Here is a 19,230-nt window from a genome sequence, read left to right as displayed (position 1 = left end):
TTATATTAATATAATAGGGATATATAAGATGTAGGGGAGTACGTATGATATAAATTGTTATCATAATATTTATATATAAAAGAAAGTATGAGATATATTATATTAATATATTATATATAAGAGATGTAAGAGAGTAAATATGATAATAAATTATATTAAAATAATATTGTTTTATAGAAAATTAGTAGTAAAGATTTCGTATGATATTAAATTTTACTTGTGAGGATGTATTATTTTACAAGAAATTGTAGAGTTTTGTAGTGTGATTGAGATAACATGACAGTGTTGTCTATTTGAGATGATTGGAAGTGGTTGTGGAGCATGTTCTGGTACGTATGACTTGATCTTTAAAGCTTAAACATGTGGTTTGATTATAAATCAAAGGTGTGTGAATTGGGAAAGACTGAAACATGATTTCATGGTTGCTTATGATAGTTTCAAATGTAAATCTCTTGGTGAGATTCTTAGTGTTTTAGAATGAAAGTAGGAGTTGGGGGTCGTCCTGACGCTCCAATGGTCTTTCTTCTCACGTAGAGAGGATTGGACCATGTGGTAAGGAGTACCAGGAGGTCTTAGTCTAGAGGCTTCCATCATGCTCTAGGACGCGGAACAGACTAACCTCGTGAGTGTGGCAGGGCGGGGGAGCCCAAGTATCACAAGCCACCACGGGTGCATGGCCCACCATAGCTTGACTACCATTCTAAAGTTTGAACGAGTCAAGTCTAGACGTTAACATGCTAGGTTTTGTGTTATATATTGTTTTGCTTGCATACACTTGACTTGAGATTAAATCTGATATGTACATGTGAATATAATTGCATGCTTTTCTTTTTATATAATTAGCTCACTCTTGCATTTGTTTGTGTTTGTGTCATGTTTGCGTTTGTTTTCTTTTGCGATAATCATCCACTTGGATGAGAGCGGATGAAGAGGAGATTACCTTGGAGACCGCTTTGGATGAGAATGACAATGTTGCAGCTTAGTCTTCTTAGGACTTTCTTTTACTCTGTTTTATTTTGAAGAACTTTGTTATGGTTAAAGTTTTAAATTCCTACCCTTTTGGGACGAACTCTACTAGTACTATTTTTTAAGGATGACTATAATCTCTTATCATTATACTCTTAACTGTTTTTCTATATTACGTATGATAACGTTTTTATTATATATATCTTTATTATATAAGTATGCAAGTACATAGCAGATAGGATACTTCGATATCTGCTTCCATCTTCAAACAAGTAGACAAAAGCTGATTTAAAGTATATATAAATATATATCTTCTATTCATAATAATTTTATTGAGAAATATTTGTGGTACAGTACTTTTTGTCATCATTCGTTAACGAAGAATTCTGCGACGAGGAATACCTTCTCTTACTTTGGAGAACGTGGGATTGGTGGCAGTGATAAATCACCCACTTCAATAACATTACCATGTTATTCGACCAAAGCATCCTTTTTATTTCTACTTGTAATTTTTATAATTTTGTTATCCTAATGGAAATAATGGGAATGGAAAATGAAGATATTTTTTTCATTAATCAGAAACTTGTTTTTATAGGTCAATTAATCTTAATAGTTGAAAAGATTTAGAATATATATATATATATATATATATATATATATATATATATATATATATATATATTTTTTTTTTTTTTTTTTACATTTTTAAGAGAAAAATCATGATTGAGTGAGTTGAAGAATATTATTTTAATAGACTTGAAGAATAAATAAATACTGTTTAATTTTTTTTTATCATATCATTTTACAATTTTGTTTATTCTCAATTCATAGAGTTATACAAAATAAATTTTATATATGTACAAATATTGTTTTTTCCCTGTATGAATTGTAGCAAATCAAAATAGGCTGGGCAACGAGTTATGCATCATGACCTCTTTGGGAAATATAATATAATTTTCATGTTCGTAATCGTAGTTCAGATGAAAAATGTTGATGTTGGGTTTTTCTTCAAACGAATAAAGTGCCAAAGGGATGTATATAAGAGTGTTTGGATAAAACGAAAGGAAAACAAAAGGAGAAGAATGAGCAGTGCAAAATGGAAAATGATATAGAGATAGCAAAAAAAAATGTGGCATACGATAATTGAGTATTGTTTAATAAAAAAAGGGAAGATAAAAATGTGAAAAAGGATATAAAATACTATAATATATATCGTAAAAATAATTTTTATACTAGATTCACACAGTACCTAAGTACTCATGTTGGTGACAAACACATGTGTTAGTAAAAGACATTTGATTTCGAAGTTCTGAACATTATATAATTTCACTTTAAAAATTCCGTAGAAAGATTGGTGAGAGTAAAAATATTATACAATTATATAACTTCGGCTTCCATATCCGTTTTTCGTTTCTCAAGTAAAAGCGTATTTATCTTGTTTTTGGTATACTTCATGGATGTAAAATTTATGCTTAGAATATATATTGCACTCTTACCTATTTTAATACTTATTAAATAAGTTTTTTAGAAAAATAAAAAATTACAATAAAAATAAATAATATTCTAAAATATCCAATATAAAAAATACACATTTTCTGCTCTTAGAACCAAATACTAAAAAGAATAAATTATTATACTCAATAATTTTTATTTAAAATCAAGTAAATTATTATTTTACTTAATATACTTTTCCAAATTATTAATCCAAGTATTAGATTGATAGAATATATATAACACAGAGAGGTAAAAATGATTATAGTAAGCTTCTCTTTTTCTATACAGGGACTTATCTCAAATAAAAAAAAAAAAAAGTTATATATATTGTAGCTGGTTAGTCGAGTTAGTGATGGGTTTACTTGAGATTTTAATCCTGATTTATTTGCTGTTGTAATAATAATAATAATAATAATAATAATAATAATAGTAATAATAATAATAATAATAATAATAAAAATATGATTTAGTAGTTGTGGTAAGGGTTGAAATTTCACTAAATTCTTGGTGGTGATGATAGTTATTGTACATTAAAAGCAGGCACATCAGGAGTCACCCCAAAAAAATATGCAACTCCAAGCTATTGGTTTAATTAATGTGTGTAATTATTTACAATGAAGTATAGTCATGCCATGGTACAACTTTAACCAAAATCATGTATATTAAAAAGAAAAGTCGATATCATAAAACTACAGAAATTGCTGTTCAGAATTTAAAAATAGAAATTAGAAGAATGAAGCAGCATATGTAAAAGTTGCTAGGTAGGATTTTAAGAATATAATGATTTGAGAATCAAAGACTAATAAAAACAATAAAGAAGTTGTCCTCGTAAACATGGTACGATGTTAACAGCATCCACCTACCGGTTAATAAACAAATAAACGATGACACAACAAAGCTAATGCTTTAATCCTATAGTCCTTGTTTTAGTCTTTATTTTAAGGGAACCTCCAATCACAAACACTTTATATACAGCCTAAAGTCTAAACTTAACCAAATAATATATGCCAAAATATTATTCGAGGAAGGAATAGATCCTCTGTGTCTCAAAGTGATAGCATCTCATATACCCCACTAGAATCACACAATGTGTCCTATTGGCATAATTCACCTAGCCTTCACCAAATTGAGGTACAATAGGTGCCTCTTCATGAATACAGAGAATGCCAAAAACTCTTTATCACCAAAATAATGAGAAAACCCAAAAAGGAGGAAGATGAGATGACCCAAACTATAGTTTTATTAGACAGACATGTTTGTCCGCTCGATGAATAGATTAAGAATATTTCCTATACATTTTCAGGATCTTGCAATGCACTTTCAATGTATATACCTCTCACTTTGATTTTCCCTTCAAACCTTGCTGACCTTTATGTATTCTTTCACCGACAAGTTTGCCTAATTAAGCTAAGTACTTCATTCGTGGATGCAGTGCTTGGTTAANATTTAATTAGTCACACCTAATCGTTGTTAGTTCCATAGAATNCATATTTGCAGGAGGGTATGGTATAGGCTTCCCAATTTATATGACAGAACCTAACTAAAAGGGAAACATAGAGAATTGAAAACATATTATGAACAAGAAAGAAAATTTGATTCATTTCAAAGTCTTGGTAACTGGTGAGATTAAATAGGATCATGTGCAGAGGTCACAAATAATAATAGAGTTTAGTCATGGAGGAATTAATTACATTGTCTGCCATTAATTTCCTTTTCTTCGACATTTCCCTTCAGTTGAAAAGACAGCACTACTGCATACACACACACACACATATATATATATATATATATATATATATATATATATATATATATATATATATATATAAACAAATATCATCAATCAAATTGGCCAAGGTAACGGTCAGCAGTTGGCTACAGTCTTAAAGGGAAAAATCCTAAAAAAACTTGTCAGTGATCTGAAGCGCACAGATGATAGATGAAGCATGAAGGGCCATATGATTCTTCTGCATCCAGAGCAGATATACAAGNAGACAGTAAAGCAGTAAAAAGTGTCAAGTTGAAAGAAAAAATGTTAANTGAAAATGTGTCTACGAAANCATTAATGAGCATGAATATGAGACACATGTAGAAGACCATAATAATGTGGAAGGTGTCATAGAAGATGTACGGAAGTGACTCACTACCTATTCTATGGCTTCAAACAATTAACAACTCNGGGCATTGNATTTCTAGAGCGGCCAGCGAGTACATATAATTGAACCATTGAAAGTAGGAACTTAAGAAGAAAACCCAAAAGGTGAGAACTGAGATGTATATATATATATATATATAGTCTGCAAGTCTAATAAGATTGACATATATGGAGGATATAAAAAGGTACATACATACATAAAGAAAACTATGAATAATGCGTTGCTTTTGGTTCCTCACAGTGACGATGATGGCTTCCTTGTTGTATATTCATTCGTTGGTTCGTTCATTCACTCGCACTACCACTTTTTAGGTACCCCCACTAGTAGTCTACTGCCAGTACCACACAGTATTCTTTAAAAGCAGCTTCATCATATATCCCTCATCTTTAACCTTTTTTTGTTCCTGCCAGAGCAAACAGGATAAAACTACAAGCAGCAGTCTACATGGACTACTACTAGAAAACTTTCAGCTGAAAAATCACGAAAACCCTAATTAAATTAAATATACTACTTAAAATAGAGATCATAAATAATGACAGGAAAAGCGTTGGGAGCCAGATGAGTGGGATTTTCCATGGAATGAGCATAGCTGGATAGCTATTCACAATCTTATTGAGTTGCACCTGAGGGAGGGAGGTGGTGGTGGTGGTGATGGTGGTGGTGATGAGGAAGAGTCAATGATTGTTGTTGTTGTGGTTGTGGAAGTGGTGGTGGTGGTGGTGGTGGACGCTTTCGTTTCTTCTTCTCATAGCTGATGCCTCTTGCTTTGGACTGAAGTTCACGAACCTCCCGGAGGTAGAGTCTCACAGCTCTTGCTCCAAATGGGTTGATTTCAGGCTTCCCTCCGTTTTCCTCATATGCTGCCCTCAGACGACCTATGAGGGCATCAAGGCTTCCCCAGGCTTGTCTTAGAGGACATGGACATGGTGCTGGAGGGTTTGGGTGGCCGTAAAATGGACAGATCGGAGTGTGCACTTTCGTCTTTCCAAATTGGTCCAAGTACCTAAACACATCACAGTAACAATTCAACAAGAAAAAGAAAAGAGAGAGATTAAGAAAAAGTGCAACAAGACATGACATATTTAGTTCTATACACCCAGGTAAACTCAACCTGGAGATAAAAAATATTTCTTCCACAAAGGTCAAGAAAGAAAAGTATCTGCAAAGTACTGTGATGTTGGAATGGAATGGCATGTGTAAGATGTGTTTGAACCTGAGAAATTCAAGGACGTGTGCACCGCTGCACCGGGAGAGGGAGAGAGGTGGTCGGTGATTCTTGAGGTACTGGCCAAAGGTGTTCCAGTCACGGCGCTTTTGGTTCTCGTAGCGGCTGCTGGTGTTGGGGGAAGCGGAAGGGGAATTGGAGGTACCGACTAAGCTGTTGGTGGTGGCGGTGATAGCGGTTGTGGTGGTGGTGATGTGAGAGTTACAGGAGTCCATAAATTCTTGAATTGAATCCATGGAACTTGAGCCTTTGGCTTTGCAGATCCAAGGTTGGTTTTGTCTCTTTGCTTGTTCTAGGGTTCCTAAGACAGTGACCAGAGTGAGTGAGTAAGGGAAGTGAGGGAGTGAATGAGAGTGAGGGACGAATGGATGGATGGATGGATGGATGGAGATTAGACGGATAAAGGATTACTATACTTATAATCTGGGAAACAGTGGTGGAGCAACGCTGTTCTCTAAAAAATATTCTTTTCTAATGTCTTTGCGTTTTTGAGGTTTGTGTTAAGGAACACAACTACCTTGAAAGAAAATGAAAAGGAAACAAAGTCTGAATCACGATTGATATTACAGATTTCTAATTTTTTTTTTTTTTTGGAGAGAGAGAGAGAGAGAGTGAAGTTCCAAGTGGTGAAGCAAAGGAAGATTTTTCTTTTTTTTATGTTTGAGGATGTGATAAGATTGATGGGAGTGTGAGGGGACTGTTCCTCTCTACTATTTGCAGTTGCAGATTTTATATATTGAGTAATACTAAGGCTACCCGGGGCAATGTTTGTTTTTTTAGAAGTTTTTGAATTCAGGGATTGATAACATTTTGGTTTTGTTTTTCCTTAAAAGGGTGGTGCAAATTCAGAGTTTCATCTCTTATATTAATGCTTCCATTAATATTGTCGTTTGAGTTAGAAATAGATGTATATGGGGTTCCTAGGGCTTTTGAAAAAAATAGGAGAGTTGTACAATAGGTTAAGAGATGGATGGAGACAGAAGAAAAGTTTGAAGGGTAAAAATTGAGGTAATAACATGATTCTCTTTCTCCACACTATACCTTCAACTTTGAATGACAGTTCCTTCCTCATTGACTACAATGCCCCTATTATTGCCCCCTTTTAGCCTTTTCATTCCTAAACATCACAAAAAACTTTAATTTCCTACCCTGTTGTGTCTCCCTCTTTCTCCTCCCTTATAAACAAAACAAGTTATCATCTTCTAGAGAATTTTCCTTAAAAAACACAGTCAAGAATTCTTCTGTATGTGAAAGTTTTCAGTTCCCACTATTGTTGTATTTTAATTCAAATTTAGACCATCCTATGCCCTTTCCCCAGGGAGGCCACATTTTATCATAATATAAAATTGATTATGTCAATACAAAAACTCCTAATTGCCTGTAAATTGAAACAATACCATATGTCTAAACATAAATTGATACATTGGACGCTTCATATTATTATGTTTACCATGAATTAGTTGCTTCAATGGTTAATTTAGTGTTGTAAAACCGTATATTTATATTTTACTATTATAATTTCAAATATATTAGTTTACATGATTCTCTTTATTTAGGATCCAATAACAAAAACAAATATCATATAAGTATATATATTACATCTTTTAATCCACTTTGAAGATTATCTAACATTTAGATTTATATGTGATAGCAAGTTATAAATAGGGTAAATTAACTATAATTGTAAAATTCTATTGATAATTACAATTCAGTCACATTTTTTCCTACAAAAGATAAGTCGTAAACATCAATAAAAATATAAAATTTTACCACCTTCCACAAAATGCCATTAAGTTTGAACTTAAAGATTCTATTCTTTTATATTGATAATTTATTCTCTTCGTTTAAATATAATTTAGTAACATCATATACAAAGATAATTTTTTACATATTTAATTAAGTATCCATAATTATTTATCCTCGACTTAATGATAGAAAATTCTCATGTACTATCCCCGTCTAATATTTTCATATATATGGTGTAAATATGATTTTTAGATTTCGTTGAATATGATAAGTTTAATACTTTTACATCATAATTTCTTTATAATTACTAATTTCTCACGTCATAAATTTATCACATTTATTAGTAATGTTTAGTTATTTCCATCAACTATTAATATAATAAGAGTTAAATATATTTTTTATTCTTAAATTATTATATAAAAATTATAAAATATTTTATCTCCATACTATATAAAAATCGTGTCAAGCATTTTTCCACAAACAAACGCATAAAGTGTTTTTCATGTAATAAACGAAATTTTATATTTTAACTATAATATAACATTCACATGTACTTTGTTAAAAATGATGTTTATATGTTTTTTATAAAACGCAAAAGATAAATATTTTATAATTTAGTATAGGAAAAAAAACATAATTAATCTTATAAACAAAATTACATAATACAAATTATTATAAAACAATTAATATATAAAATATATCAATAATACCGTTTGAAATTATTTGCATAGTTAAAATATCTAGACAAATGTTGCTTGGTGAGTTACCATCACTAGAATAATATTCTTTTTAAGAAAAAGATAATTAATACTAACTCTCTTGTTCAAGTGATGTTTTTATATAAAGCAAAAGGTTTTGTAAAACCTTATAAAAATAATTATTGATATTGGTATATATCGCTTAATTAAAATTTTTAATACAACTGATTATATCAACTAAATAACATTAATAAGAAATTTCACCTTCATATATAATAGATTTATCATATTAGAAAAATAATTTATTCAAACTCAATTTAATCAATTTTTTAGTGAAGTAAATTGGACTGTATTTATTCAATAAATTACGAATAAAAGTTTGAATTGTTTGAAGTTCAACTAATCTTCAACTAAATATATTTTTTTTTAAAATTTAAATTGTGTATTAATAAGATTTTTAAAAATTTTAAAAACACATAATAAAGAATGTAAATATTGAAGTTATGAAAATTTTAGAAGTTCTTTCTTTATTGCATATTTGTTACGTATGTTTAAACTCTTATAAATATGACATGCAACCAACAATGATTGCAAATATATATTATAACATTATACTATAAAATTTGGATTAACTTTAATTGAGGAAATTAGTAAGTCTTGAATCGATGAATAATTAAAATAGTCATACTTTCAAGAATCAAAATAACCATTTTACTCAAACTTGGGCTTAGACAAATGCATGGTTTTTGAACTAAACATTATTAGTATAACATTGAACTGCTGTGTTAAAAAAAGAATGCAGCACAATTTAGTTTTATATAGTTTGATACTTAATAATTTAATAAAAATATACAGTTATGATCATTAGTTTATTTTTAACAACCTATACTTTCTCTTGTTTCCTATCCTATTTAGTTTGTACTATACGTATATATTTTTGCTGTGTAAATATAAAATTTAAAAGGTCTCTATATAAAAGTATTTTAAAAATTAGAAATAAAAAATTGAATTGGTTTGCTAGTAATATGATGGAACATGTTAACATTTTTAACCTATCAATTTGATTTGATTTAGTCTATTGAACCCTTCAAAATGATGGACCAAAGAATTGATATATTATTTAATTTTTTTTAATTAAAGATTAAAATTCACAACATAGCTCGAACTGTTAAATTTTAAACTATGTTAACTGAATAATACACATCATCAAAAGGTATGTTGTAACTTAAATAATTAATTTTTATAAATTATGAGAATATTTTAATATGTAAAATTCATAATCATTTTAATTTATCTCTTAAGCCTTGTTCATTTAATTTATCTTTTAAGCCTTGTTCACTTAAGTGGATTTGGGAGAAAGTAATTGAGAGGATTTGTGAAGATTTGAAGATAATTTTTTTTTTATTTTGTTTATTTGAATAGATTTAGAGGTAAGTGAGAGTGAACACATTTTACTTTCAAATCGACTGTCGTTTACCTCCAAATTCACTCAGATAAAAAAAAAATTATCTTCAAATCCTTTCAAATTCATTTAATTACTCTCCCTCAAATCCACTCAAGTCAACAATTACTAAATCTAGTAAGGACTTACAAGATATTTATACCATTAAATGTTTTTTCACTGTGTATATAGTTATATAAAAAACAAAATAACAAAATGATAGGTAAAAAAGCCTAGCAAACTTATCCCGTTCTAGCGAAGCATGTTAGGATTCTGAATCCTCTCTAGAACTGCAAATTTACGGAATATCCAACTACAATGGAAGAGAAGAATTGACCTATTTTATCACCGTTTAAAATCCTTCCTTCTTTATTGCCTTGAATGCCTTTTACTTTCAATTTATCACTTTTCAAATACTATCTTCTTATCTGACTGCAATTAATTGAAACTTTAGTTGAACAGAAAATAGAGACTTTGTTTTTTGGCAATGAAAGAAAATGTGACTTCAAATCATATACATGTGCATCTTATGGATACAAGATTTTATGAACACATTAATGTAGTTCACCTAAAAGGAAAAAGAGAAATGGCAGACGAATCTGGTTACTTGACCACCATTTTAATTTTCCTACAATGGAGGTACATTCAAGTGGGGGCAATTCAATGATTCTCTCTTCGACAGGGAAATTTTTGTCTCATTATTTTTTTAATTTTTGCTTTGCTGTCATGAAAAATTTTGAACTATGCTCTTTGACTGTTTTTGCCTTTTAACTATTTTTCTATGCTATAAATCCCAATCCAAAGTGTTACATTCGTTACTCTTTCCCTAATTAGTTTCAGTCACAACAGTGCCCACATTATTATATATATTCATTCATCAAATGAAAAAAATGTACACCCGCAAAATGAGAAAACAAGCAAGAGACATTATTTCAAAATTATATGTGGAGACTCCAAGTGTTTTTGAATATTTTTTAGGACTCAAGATTCAAAAATAAACATGGCAGAAAAACTTTAATTGCTGGGTGGACCACTCTAGCTAGTTGATCTAAGAATATGGGAGTATATCACATTTTTATATGTCTTAATTTCAAAGTAAATGTAACTTTCAAGCACACTTGACAATGCATGAAATGCCTTTCACATCATAAAATAGGTAATCAATTCAATCAAAACAACTCATGCAGACGTGTTTATTGTTCAGTAACTCTTCGGAATTTTTAGCCGACACGCAATGAAAAATTTACTGTTATCACTTGCTAGTGTTTGTCACCCATTTTAAAGACTTTTCTATATTTTTTAATAGTTAATTACTTTGATTAGTTTATATAATTGTTTGAATGCTTTATAAAATTATTTAGACAATATAAAAGTGTGTGGTGGTCACAAACATTTTACCACTAATTTATAGTATTTTTTTACCGTTCAAAATTTAAAAAACGTATAATAATAATTAATTTGTTTAATCTCCACATCTTAATAAACAAGTTTCACTCTAAATACCTAAAAATAATTAAGAATAATAGTAGTTTTAAAATTATTTTAATATTTAAAACGCTAAATTATAAATAAAAATTCTATATATTAATTGATTAACATGAAAAAGAAATTAACATTGTTAAATTAAAATGACTATATCCATTCATTTTTTAAAATATGGAGACAAAAATATATCAAAGTTTAGGACAAGAACAAATTTCAATTTTATATCTAAGTTTAGGGTCAAAATCCATATTTTATGTATGAACTGAAATGTCTATCTCATGATAACACTAAAGCTAAAAGAAAGCTTTATTTAGAACATTGTTCGTTCAAGCAAAATGTCTTATGAAATACACTGTCTAACATAGGACCATTAAACGCTACACTTAGAAACAATTTTGATAAACAGATTTAATGTTTTATCCCATCTGATGATCATATATTTTGTTTGCTTTGACAAACGATGCATTTAATAATATGAAAAAAGATAAAATATTTTGAACATGCAATACGACTTAACGCTTATCAATGTTCAAAATTTTTAATGCATGTATGATAAAGTGCTTTGATGCTTGTATACTTTGCTCTCGATATTTGTACAGATGACTAAAGCATAAAGATATGATCAAAATCACTACACCCAAGAAAAAAACGTTATAAGAGATGAAGAATATTTTGAAAATGTTTCCCTTGAAGCCTTCTACTTTGTCACATCATATAGGCTCTCTTTTTAATAAAGCCTATGATAAAGAATTGTATCTCTACAAAGTAGACTTACGTCTAACTTCCAATCTAAAGACTATTTGCCCTCTTGAAGTCAACTTATCTGTCTAATGGTCATTTCTGAAGAAAAACCATAAATAGACAAAAGCCTAAAGAGAATACAAGAAGGATAATATAGTGAACTCGTGCATGCTCAAACAAGCTTAATGTGCTCATATATCGTATGAAGCCAAATATTTTCTAAAAGAGAAAAACCTTAGCAAATTTCAAATTTCTTTGTATTATTTTTATCCTCTCTTTGAGAGTTATCAATCTGTACTTTGCTCATAACATTGTTTGTACATTTTGAGGAGAATTAAAACACTTGGTGTTTAGCTTAGTTGAGTTAAACAATCTAGACGTGTTGTCTAGGGTTGATACCATAAGTGGTTAGAACACTTGCATACCAAGAGTAATTAAACTCGGACCAGTCGTGTTGACTAGGTGAACCAGGAGTAGTAAGAATATTCGATGTAAACCTAGAGAGATAAAACTCGTGTAATCTTTTTAAAGATTAGTGGAATCCCTTAAGGGTTCTTAAACGAGATTTGGACGTAGCTCAAGTTGAGTCAACCAATATAAAATATGAGTTTTATTGCTTTGTTTCTTCAAAGTTTTCTTAAAACTCCTTTTAATCATCATGGTGTAAACTTATCTTTTGTCTATCAATCTTTTGAAAAACTATCAAACACTATTTGCGAAAATTTTTAAAAACATTATTCACCCTCTTCCCCTTCTAGTGTTTTCAGTTGATATCAAAGCTAACCTCAAGGATTAGTTCTTAACAAGATTTGACGAAATGATCCATATTGCAATGGAAGGTGAAGGATATGCCATTAGTTGTCGTCCTTTATTGAGGGGAGAAGAGTTTATCTCTGGAAACAAAGAATGATTACATTCTTTGAATCATGTCATATTAACATGTGAGATATTCTGGCAAATGGAAACTTTATACCTCTGAAATGAGAAGGAATGCCTTTTGTCAAAAGCTCTTGGTTAGATGATAAAAAATCAAGGTATCTCATAAACTTTAAAACTAAAAATATACTAATGTGTGTTTTATGTAAAGAGATGTATGAAGAAGTACAATACTGCAAAAAGTGCCAAAGATATGTGGAACACTCTAATGCCACATACAAAGAAGACAAAAGAAAAAAAAAAAAGCAGATGAGGCCACAAGCATCTCAAAAGATCAAAGCTCATTTGAAGATGAAGACAAAGAGGTCACTACAAGAAATGCACTGTTTGCCGAAGGATTATTACCGAAGGCCTTTTAGCCATCGGTAAAAAACATTTACCGAAGGATTATCCCTACGGTCATGTAGGATGGTGTTTACCGAAGGCTTTTGCCCATCGGTATAGACATTCACTTAATGAAATCAGAATTCGGGATTTCCCTCTTCCATTTTCCCAAATACTCTACTCGCGAAAGCTTCCCCCAAACTTCCCCTCGATTTCCACTCTCCCTCTCTCTAATCTCTGTTTCCCTCTCTCGTTCACAATCCACCCAGTTTCTAACTTTCTCGAGCTCCTCTTTCTTTACGACGGTGGTTTGGCCGCCTCAGTAGGTGTTGTCGCTGCGACAGGGGTTGGTGTCGCGGCGTGGGCAGAGCTTGTAGCTACCAAGGAAGGCTAATCGAGGAGTTGTGTGACGAATTGGCTTTCGCTGTGTGAGAAGGGCTTCGCGAGAGAGGGTATCGGTGGTGAAGCGCACTCTAAGGCAAACGTGTGGTGTTAGGAGGTTGTCTTCGTCCAGGAGGCTGTAGCGTGAAGGTAAGCTCTTTATCTCTGAACGACGTGAGCATTGGTGTAGAATTATGGTTAAATGTTGAATAAAAACGTGGTTGCATTAGTAAAAGAATGAGATTGTATTATTGGAGTGCTTTGAGTTTATCTTTGGGAATTACATTGCTTGTATTTCTCATCCTTGTGTGGGAATGATTTTTAAAGGGTATGAAGCTTTTAAATGTATCAAAGTCATGGACCTTTAGTTCAATTTTGTTCAAGTATTAGAATGAATGTTGTTGTTGTCTCATGATATCATGGTAGATTTACATTGTATTTACCTCGCCTCTTACAGAGATGTAATTTTAGTTTACATTTATTTACTTGTGTTTACTTTTTTGTTTTCAGTTAGTCAATTAGTCTCCATCGACAAACCTGTAATATGTATACATTGTTTGTAGATTGATACTTAATTGATTATTGTACGTCATGTTGTTCTAGATTCTTGGGTTTAACATTGTTTTTCACTAATGTTTTTGTCCCTTTTTTGTTTTTCGTGGCTGATTGTGAATGCGCAGATTAAGGTAATTTCAATCTTTGATAAATAGTTATTACGCTTTGTCATTTTCTTTTCCATTTTGTATGTTTGTGTATACATACATTATGTTCTTTGAATACATAATGACATTAGCATCTGATGTTCTTTGAATACATAATGACATTTCGGATTTACCTTTTGGAAATTTGAAGATGTCTAACAAAAGAGGGGTCCCTCTTAATGGTTAATAACTTGATTATGAATTAGTTACATGAGTTCAATTCAATTATCTGTTTCTCTCCTTTCTTGACTCATTAATTCTTTTGGTTTATAGGTTGTTCAATTCAATTTGTGGTCTATCTTAGAATACTTTTATTTTTTCTTGTTATAAACATTGAAATGTAAAATTTTGGACATTGGAAACTACTAAACCTAGTCTTGTTAGAATTTGAGCTTCTTTTTCAAAATTTATTTAGCAATCCCTACAACAAGTTAGATTATTTTGAACTCTTTCTGCTACATCTTCAAAAGGAACATCCTTAAAAAATATCTTGCTTCTTCTGACCTCATAAAGTATATTTGAGCATTTCATGACTTTAGAAGCTAACATCTCCTCCCTTAAACTTGCATTGCATAAATAAACCTGTTGCCCCTCTTTTTCATAGCTTGGTTGCTCAAAATCCTTAGCATTTCACTGTTTCATAATTTAATTGTAGCTTTTCACCGTGCTCAACTTCTTTGAATTGTCCATTATGAGTTTGGAACTGCTAAGCCTTTTAATTCTAGCTTAGTTTAGCAGAGTTACAGTTTCTTGAGTCAATTAAATTGTTGTCCAACCTTTGCTTCTCTGGAAATGCGATTTTGGTGGTATAATGGTGTAATTTGCTTCATAAATTGGCTATAGCAAGGGTGATGTTCGAATTTTTTTTGTTTTTATGCTATTGGAAAGCTTGAACAAGCTTAAATTGGTGTTTTAAAGTTGATATCACTGTTCATTTGGTTATATTTCAGCTTATATGCATATTTGGTCTTTAAACCATCACTTTTTAGGTAAAAAGTGAACTTTTTAGGTAACAAATTGTCAATTCACCTAATGTAGACTCTTTCTAAGCTATGTAAACATCCTAACAAGTCTAAAGTAGTGCAATCAAGGTAGGAAAGTAGTGAAAAGAAAAGAATAACCCAAAACTCAAAGTTTGAGTTGTTAGTACCTAATAAGTGTACTTTTAAGGGTAGAAATTATCAATTCACCTAATGTAGACTCTTTCTAACCTATGAACAACAAAGAATAACCTACCCCTGCAGTACACCTGCCTCTTTCCTCTATGTTGACTCACTAGCAAGTGTACCAGATCGTTCAAGTAATATGATCGGTAATACCCGATATCGTTCTTCCCAAGAGACTCGAAAGGCCTTATCGTACGTGTGAATTGAGATCGTAAGACTTGTAGAGGAAAATTAATTGTTTGGAATGCAAGGACAGAAAATAAACATGCAATGTGTTTGATTCAATTGACGTAAAAGACTATGGATAATGGAGTTGTTGGGGGTTGACAATTTCATCTAATTTGCTTCCTCTTATCTACTCCTCTTGTTTAATGTGTTTGATTATCTAATTATTATGCAAACTTTCTTGGCCTACCCTTAACCCGATCCCTCAGCGAAAAGAGCCTATTACTAATTACCGGCTTGCTATCCCTAGCCTCCCCTAGCAATTAGCAACACATTACCAAACAGAAGCAAAAACAATTGATCGTCCTACCTCCCTATCCCTGTGTGGTATTTCATTAATCAAGGAATTTCTCATCAGTTCATGACAGTATTGTACGTTCCCGTATCAATAGAGACAAACAATAGTTATCGAATGAGTTAAACGATAAAAGCTTTAAGCACAGATGAGAACCCAACAATTGATAATAAAGCATATGATAATCATATAAATAAACAAGAGTTTCAATAAAAAAGAGTTTCAAAAGATTACATTTTTTCCCCAACAACAAAAGGGTTTAGTTCACCATTGTCATGGTGAACCTAGATGAAAATAATGGAAGAATGGAAGAGCAAACCCTAGATAGGATGAAAAGGAGCCTAAGCATCCAAGAAATCTTCTCCAAGGAGTGAAAATTAGGTCTGGCCGCCCTCTTCTGTCAAAAGAATGAGAATGAAATCATAACAAGGATATTTATAGCTGAGGAGCGTCACAGAAAACAGGCCCAAGCCCAGTAGACAACCCCCCGACGTCACACTTATGCCGCCCGGCAGTTTGCCCATAATCGCGCCACCGCTCGGCAGTTTGCCCCTAATCGCAAAACCGCCCAGCGTCCACGCCAGGTGCCTCCTCCTCACTTTGGACCGCCCGACGGTGAATTTTGTCGTCGGGCGGTTCCTAGACTCTTCTTTTCTTCAGTTTTCTTCCTCTGTCTTGAGTCTAAGACCTTCATCTTCAATCCCAATCTTCACTTTCATCAAAATCGTTGCAAAACAGTGCAAAACAAGCATCATATCGCTAAAGCAGCTTTTGACTCTCAACTGACTCATTTATTGAGTTTTACTTGATTCTAAGCTCATTCTAAGTCTTAAAGGGTGTAATTTGGTCTAAAATGACATATGAGAATAACTGTTTTTCAACCGTTATCACTCTACAATACACCATCCTCCTACCTTTGCAGTACACCCGCCTCCTACCCCTACAGTACACCCGCCTCCTTCCTTTGCAGTACACCATGCTCCTACCTCTGCAGTACACCCTCGTCCTACCCCTACAACAGAACCTCTTCCTCCCCCTGTGATTATTACCCTCACTCCTCCCTCCGACCCTACTTCTATACCTTCCTCATCTTCTAGACCACCTTCTAAGACTGTCACACCATCTGCTGATCTAGATTCAACTGGTGATGATGATGGTGTTGATTCGCCCCTCCATGATCGACCATGGATTGAGCCATATGGCAAAGGGTAAGACTTTAATCCTTTTTTAACCATATTTTTGTTTTAAGATTGTCTTATTTGAAATGAATTTTATTTCTTTGCATGCAGGTTTCTTCCATCGAGGGTTTCTTCCCAGGTCATCACACGATCGATTAAGCAACAATATTTGAGTCCATGGCCTACTTGGGGAGCAATACCTAAAGACGACAGAAATCCATTCTGGGAGCGTTTTAAGGTAAACAACTTTAAAGTAATTGTCATTCGTATTATACTATGTTCATTAATCAATGTTTGTTTTGTTTATCAATGTACAGATGAAGGTGTAGTGGAAACCTAAACATGAAACACAAATACATAGAAATTTCCACATGAAAGCATCTCATTGGCTCTCAGACATGTTTAGGGATGCCCGACTTGTAGGGGAGCGCCCTTACTAGTTGGGAGAGAACATTTGGAACTCCTTGCTTGCTCATTGGAATTCAATAGAGTTTCGCAACAAGTGTGCTACAACCCAGAGGAACAGAGCGTCTGAAAAGGGTGGCGCCTTGCATAATAGTGGGTCGATCACAGTCCATGAGCATGCCATTCGTATGGTAAACTTTCTTTACTATTCTGTTTCTTTCATATATAACTTATGTATTTTTTATTATATATACACTTCTAACTCTAAATTATGTTACAGGCACAAGCTCTGGGACGGGCAGTCCATGTTGATGAGGTCTTTGCACAGACCCATGTTCGGAAGGGCACTAATGAATTCGTTGGTGAAAGATCTCGGAAGACTCATGTAAGCAAATAACATTGCTACTATTAGTAATCTTTCATTATGTTATTGTATCATTCCTTAACATTGCTTTTAATGTTTGAACAAGAAGAATTTTTTACGAGACTTTCATAGGTTAAATCTGAACATAGGTCAGCTCCTACACCGGATGATACGAGTAATGCAGAAGACGACATCCGTATGACACAGTATTGGGTCGACATCGTTGGTGGGACGAAGAAGGGATGAGTGTATGGTGTAGGACAACTTGCTGCAAACTATACAACATCGAGAGGAGGTACTCTGAAGCACCAATCTTCTTTTTCCACCACTACTGCTGACGAGGCCATTGTCCGCCTCACGCAGGCACTGGAGCAACGTAACCAGGAGATCATTGATTTGATAGCAGAGTTTACAAACTTTATGGCCCTGGTCATGAGTGTGTTGCCTCAAACTGGACAGGATTAGCTCTAGCCTTCATCAGTCCAACCTTCATCAGTCCAGCCCTCATCAGTCCAGCCCTCATCAGTCCAGCCCACGATAGTCTTGCCCACACTAGTCTAGCCCACACCAGCCCAGCCATCTAGGAGGAGCAGGATGATGAAGATCATTCTGAAGACTATGTACAATTTTAGTTTGATTTTGTTATTCATCATAGTTGTTAGAACATAGTGATTTTGCTACATTAGGATCCCTAGTACATTTGGATGTTAGTAGTACATTATGATTTGGTACATTATCTTTGCTTAGAAATGGATGATTTTGTTACATTATGATATTCTTAGAACATAATGTACATTATGATTTTTCATCAATGAATGGATGATTTTGGGATGCACAATATGCAGGTCTGTTTGTGGTTTGAAACTTTTATGCAGGTCTGTCTGTGTTGTGAACATTTTATGTAGGTATGTGTGGTTGGATAAGAAAGACAAATATCACTCATATATCAGTGGATGAAACCGAAGGCTTTACCGAGGGCTTTTTCCCTTCGGTAATTACCGAAGGCTTCTGGCCCTCGGTAATGGTCAGGGACAAAGGTTTTTCCGACGGCTTTGTGACCGTCGGCAGGCCGTCCGTAAGTGTTGTTTACCAACGGTTTCTGGCATTTTCCGAGGGATTCTGGTAAGTGTTGTTTACTTCTGGCTTTACTTTATTATAGAAGCATATAATGAATTGATATTTAATTCTTCTAAATTGACAGATGCATACCAAAAATCGAGAAAGCATTATAAAAGTGTGTCAAAGGAAAATGAGATTTTGAAAAATGATTTAACATCATCTACAAATGATATAATGTCTTTAA

General features: G+C 32.6%; 2 protein-coding genes across 2 annotated transcripts; one reads left to right on the top strand and one right to left on the bottom strand.

Moving 5' to 3' along the window:
* Positions 1-4,741: 4,741 nt before the first annotated feature.
* Positions 4,742-7,113, bottom strand: LOC106771183 (protein LIGHT-DEPENDENT SHORT HYPOCOTYLS 4). Its single transcript, XM_014657107.2, has 2 exons — positions 5,830-7,113; positions 4,742-5,619 (listed from the first exon to the last, which is right to left on the bottom strand). Exons 1-2 carry the CDS (start codon positions 6,075-6,077, stop codon positions 5,226-5,228), a joined length of 642 nt encoding a protein of 213 aa, XP_014512593.1. The 5' UTR covers positions 6,078-7,113; the 3' UTR covers positions 4,742-5,225.
* LOC106770387 (max-binding protein MNT-like) lies at positions 6,076-18,392 on the top strand. Its single transcript, XM_014656201.1, has 6 exons — positions 6,076-6,109; positions 16,903-17,188; positions 17,270-17,396; positions 17,844-17,948; positions 18,060-18,123; positions 18,187-18,392. The coding sequence occupies exons 1-6, from the start codon at positions 6,076-6,078 to the stop codon at positions 18,390-18,392; spliced, it is 822 nt and encodes a 273-aa protein (XP_014511687.1).
* Positions 18,393-19,230: the final 838 nt, after the last annotated feature.

The sequence above is a fragment of the Vigna radiata genome, chromosome 8, assembly GCF_000741045.1.
Source record: "Vigna radiata var. radiata cultivar VC1973A chromosome 8, Vradiata_ver6, whole genome shotgun sequence".
NCBI classification, from domain to species: Eukaryota; Viridiplantae; Streptophyta; class Magnoliopsida; order Fabales; family Fabaceae; genus Vigna; species Vigna radiata.
This window is presented reverse-complemented; position numbering and strand designations above follow the sequence as displayed.